This window comes from Xenopus tropicalis, chromosome 6, assembly GCF_000004195.4.
Source record: "Xenopus tropicalis strain Nigerian chromosome 6, UCB_Xtro_10.0, whole genome shotgun sequence".
NCBI lineage: Eukaryota > Metazoa > Chordata > Amphibia > Anura > Pipidae > Xenopus > Xenopus tropicalis.
Window position 1 is genome coordinate 17441140 of NC_030682.2, and position 5354 is coordinate 17446493.

Here is a 5354-nt window from a genome sequence, read left to right on the forward strand (position 1 = left end):
TAACGAGGGCGGGAGACCGAGGAGACGTCTGAGTTATTTCCAAAGGCAAAAATCATTTTAGGCAAAAATTTTATTTTTGTGCGCACTATTTTAATTTGTGTGCGCGGGTTCGGAAAGTCGTGTGCGCGCGCACACGCGCACAGCTTAGAGGGAACAGTGATGTCCAGAGCATGAAAGGTTATAAGCCAGGTACAACTGGAACCGTAATATTGACCAGTTTAACTGTCTCAGAAGACAAAACAGTTCACCAACAGTGGATATATTGCTATTGTAAGTGATATCTGTCCCATGGAACAGCATCTGTTAACAATAAATATGAGAACTATGCAGTGACCTGGCCCCTTGGATACAGTATATTGGAATGTCTCCTATACCTCTGTAATACTGAACTCTGGTACTGGTGTTTAATTATAATAACAGAGATAACAAACAAATCATTATGGTTGAGGAGACTGCCTCATACAGATACTAATAAACAAAAGGAATTCTGGGAATGAATTCCAAACGCCTAAAAAAAATCCCATTTACGTGGGTTTATCCTATAGGCAAAAGCTCACCCACTGGGTTTTTGAAGCAAAAGGCGGGATAATAGCTGCTCAGATTCCCAACTACAGACCAGTTTCACTTTTCTTGAAGCTCATCAGTGTAGTGCAGGGTTTTCTGATCAGCTTAGGTGGATTCACCATGTGGTTTAATAAACAAATCATTATGGTTGAGGAGACTGCCTCATACAGATACTAATAAACAAAAGGAATTCTGGGAATGAATTCCAAACGCCTACAAAAAATCCCATTTACGTGGGTTTATCCTATAGGCAAAAGCTCACCCACTGGGTTTTAAAGCAGAAACCGTGATAATAGCTGATCAGATTCCCAACTAACATATTAACAGAGATATAAAGTCTATGAGATCAGAGATGATGCCATTCTCACATAGTGTTTCTCTTTTTGCTTTTATACTGTATTATTAGTATTCACCCCATGCAAACTCATCTCATTGAGCAATAATAACTGACTGTTGCTTTCATTTTGTTTAGACTTTATTCTCATTCCTTTTTATGTTAATATTGGAAATGAAATGTATCCTGTGATTATTTCTTGTTTTGTTAGCTCTGCTGTTTCAAACTTCCCTCCCCAGCTTGTTGCTATAGTAACTGATAGGACATTATGACATCATCGATACAGCAGCTGTGCTGCAAGTGAGTTTGAGCAACGAACATTATCCCAACTGGTTGCCATAGTAACTGCATTGTGACATCATCAACACAGCAGCTGTGATAGGGGGAGTTTCATACTCTCACCTCATTCTGCTTTACGATGCTTTCAGCATTACAAGCACCTATTTTTCTTATTCTTTTTTTTATCAAACTTTTATCAAAATTTTTTACTCAAAACAACAATTTAAACACCAAAACGATGAAGAGTCATGAAAAAAAAGAGACCGTGAGTATAAATATAGGTTATTGCTAGTTTAGTTATTATTAAACACAAGTTGTTGTCTTAGTATTATACTGAGAAATCAGTTCGCACAAAGGGAAATAGCAAGGCTGTATTTCTGATCTTTCTGGATATCGGTTTTCCAGATAATGGATCCCATAATTGTAGCACAATACTGGGGATATAACAGCAATAAATTCTAATGGTTTTAAAACCTAATCTATGAGCATAAATACGATATCTGATCTTTCCTCTCTAAATCTGCATGAACAGGCACTAGCGATATATCTATGTGTGTATGATACACTGTTATGTTTTACCAAAATCAACAGAATTTCACTTATATCACAATACATGTATGGGACCCATTATCCAGAATGCTTGGGGTTTTCTGGATGAGGGGTCTTTCCGTAATTCGGATCTCCTGCCTTAAGTCTGCTAATAAAAGTTTTTTAAACAGTAATTAAACCCAATAGGATTGTTCTGCCCCCAATAAGGGGTAATTATATCTTAGTTGGGATCAAGTGCAGGTACTGTTTTATTATTACAGAGAAAAGGGAATCATTTAACAATTAAATAAACCCAATAGGGCTGTTCTGCCCCAATAAGGGGTAATTATATCTTAGTTGGGATCAAGTACAGGTACTGTTTTATTATTACAGAGAAAAGGGAATCATTTAACCATTAAATAAACCCAACAAGGCTGTTCTGCCCCCAATAAGGGGTAATTATATCTTAGTTGGGATCAAGTACAGGTACTGTTTTATTATTACAGAGAAAAGGGAATCATTTAACCATTAAATAAACCCAATAGGGCTGTTCTGCCCCCAATAAGGGGTAATTATATCTTAGTTGGGATCAAGTACAGGTACTGTTTTATTATTACAGAGAAAAGGGAATCATTTAACCATTAAATTAACCAAATAAGACTGTTCTGCCCCCAATAAGGGGTAATTATATCTTAGTTGGGATCAAGTACAAGGTACTGTTATATTATTAAAGAGAAAAGGGAAATCATTTTTAAAAATGTGAATTATTTGATTAAAATGGAGTCTATGGGGGGTGGCCTTTCCGTAATTCGGAACTTTCTAGATAATGGGTTTCCGGATAAGGAGTCCGATACCTGTACTAATGGTCTAAATACAGGAGTGGAAGAACCTTCAATTAGTAAAAATTCTGCAATAGTTAGGGTGCAGTTACTACAATGGTAACTATTAGGGTAGGCCACAACTGCTTTTAAGGGGAATAAAGATAAACACAAGTTCCATAAAAATGTGAAAAATGTTAAATAATAATAAAATAATAAAAAATACCAATAAATACATTTATTACTACTATTAAAAGGTTGCAACATTCTATTGTAATCAAAAGCTTTTTGAGCAACTATCCTATACAGTTTGAAACAGATGGAATTGTGGGATTAGTAAATGGGGTGGGTTATGAAAAAATGATTGGCACCATTACATTTCAGCCAATGATCAGCATCTAGTTGTCACTATTATTGTTACAGCCCAGGTTCTAATTCGTCTTTGTATCTTTTTGCAGCAGAAAAACCAGAAGAGATTTGAGAGACCTTCAGTGATGGGTCCCAATCGTCCTTTTGTATTTATGGTTACGGTTATTGGGCTACTACTTTCTTGCAAGACTGCATCGGGTAATTATAGGATTCTATTATTGTGCACTGATGTGCCAATATAAATTATTTCCCCTTGTTTTTAACTCTCTATGTCTAATTACATTATAACCATATATAGACTGTAGCTTGGAGTTCTTAATTGTCTTTTTTTTTTATTACTTTCAGCTGGGAAGCATATCACATTATTCCAACACAAAATTACATTAAAGGCTCACACTCGGAATCTGATTCCATGTATGTTCGACCCAGAACTTACAATCAATTCAGCCGAACTTGAATTGGAATGGGGGAAAGTTCCTGTAGGTGGGGGGGAGTACACCCCTTTAATCCACCTTTACAACAACAGTGTAGAAACCTTCCCTGAGGACAATCAGAGGTACCAGCTCTTTGTTTCTCTGGTGCCGAGTGGGAACTGTACAATGATTATAGATCCCACCGAAACCATGGACAGCGGAACATACGAATTTTGGATTTCTGTGAATAAGGTGGTGTATAAACCCGCTTCCAAGATCAAAATTGACATTTCGGATGAAAAGAAAACTTCCTGTAAGTCTTTAAAACATCATATTTTTGTTTGGCTGTTTTTAATGTGTGGCTAAGAAAAATCTCATATACATTTGTAACTCTAGTGTTGAAATGTTTGTGGGCCCTACACTTGCATGGGCATTAAAGTGACTGCCTACTTACTTGTTATATTAGTCTTTTGCACTCACTTACTCACTTATCTTTGTTTTTTACAGCTCAATCACGCTCATTTTGGCCATCTTGGATGAAAAAAGGCAAAAAAGAAGAAAAGACAACTACTGCTCCAACCACTATGACTACTACTACAACCACTACAACTACTGTAATAACCAGTACAGAGCCGGCAGATACAGACAGTAGTGATTCCACCGTGGCAGATATAGCGGTGATGATTATCGTACCGGTTCTTGTGATAGTCACAATCATGTTAGGAGTTGTAATGTAAGTCAAGCACACAATTACCTGTAGATTGCTTATTTAAAAGGCATAGATGCAACAATAGTAATTAATAATAGCTCCCCATTAAGAAAGTCTAATTGTAAATTTGTTTATTCCTACAGTTATCTGTATTGCAAACTGAAGCGCAAAGTTGAATCTGGGGATGAAGAAAACCCACAAGTGAGCACCCCAGCAGCTCAGTCTCCGAGGTAAGTAAGCCTGAAATGTCTTTGCTTTTAGTCTCATAAATCCATCACTTTGTATTCACTTCTATCTTATCTATCATGGAATGCATACATTCTGCATTCATTCTATAAACGATTATTTAGTGAAAAGATACATTAATAATGCTTTTATTTGTGTTATAAACCAATCATTCACCGGAAAAGCAGATTAGATAATAAAACAATGCTGTTATTTTGTAGTGCAACAACTCTTAAAGTTGAGGATGAAATTGATGAAGAGGAGACTGATGAAGAAGAGGAAACTGAGGAAGAGGAGACTGAGGAAGAAGAAGAAACTGATGATGAAGAAGAGGAAACTGATGAGAAGTGAACTCTTCTTAAAGAGAAGCCAAATATTAAGGGAGACAAGTGAAGACAATGAAAAAGAATATGAATTGTTGTCTCCAAATCTAGAGTGGAATAACGCGGTACCATGCCCACATCGGTTCATCCGGTGATGTAAAGACGTCTGCTCATGGTACCTACATTATACAGGCCACAAAGAGTGGCAAATGTGAAGGACCGCATCAATAGGAAGAAGGGAGCTGCACAGAACTGAGGGGGGAGATTAAACTGCTGTCAGATCTTCCTACCCAGTGTGGCTCCCTTTGGTGCGGGGGTGGGTTGGGGGACAAAGGTGGTACAAGACCGCCAAGGGGCAAAAAGTTAGAATTTCGCCCCTGATATTATACATTGTTATACACTGGCATAAATATATGTTAAGTCCATAGCACCATATTGGAGCTATATCTATTTATGTTGTATGTACACATTATTTCTTGATGTTGAAACGTTGAAATAAAAAAAAAATGTAACATTTTCCTGTGATATTGATATATTTTTGTACTAGCGCTAAAATGTGTTTAATAATTAAACTTGACTTTTGTTTATAAATTTTGGTGAATATAGAGCTGTATAAGTCCATTTTAAAGTAAAAATATGGTTCCCAGTGGAAAATTTCACAGTGCCAAAATTGTACAGGTATGGGACCTATTATCCAGAATGCTCAGGATTTTAGGTCTTCCAGATAAGGGATCTTTCTGTAATTTTTTTTTTGACTCATATTTTATGGAGCATTTGTGCAAAGTTACACCT

At 36.6% G+C, this 5354-nt stretch overlaps 1 protein-coding gene across 1 annotated transcript; it reads left to right on the forward strand.

Moving 5' to 3' along the window:
- The first annotated feature begins 2779 nt into the window (after positions 1–2779).
- On the forward strand, positions 2780–5079 carry LOC116411604. The gene is made up of 5 exons (XM_031904187.1): positions 2780–3090; positions 3238–3618; positions 3813–4038; positions 4158–4244; positions 4461–5079. The coding sequence occupies exons 1-5, from the start codon at positions 3018–3020 to the stop codon at positions 4588–4590; spliced, it is 897 nt and encodes a 298-aa protein (XP_031760047.1). The 5' UTR covers positions 2780–3017; the 3' UTR covers positions 4591–5079.
- Positions 5080–5354: the final 275 nt, after the last annotated feature.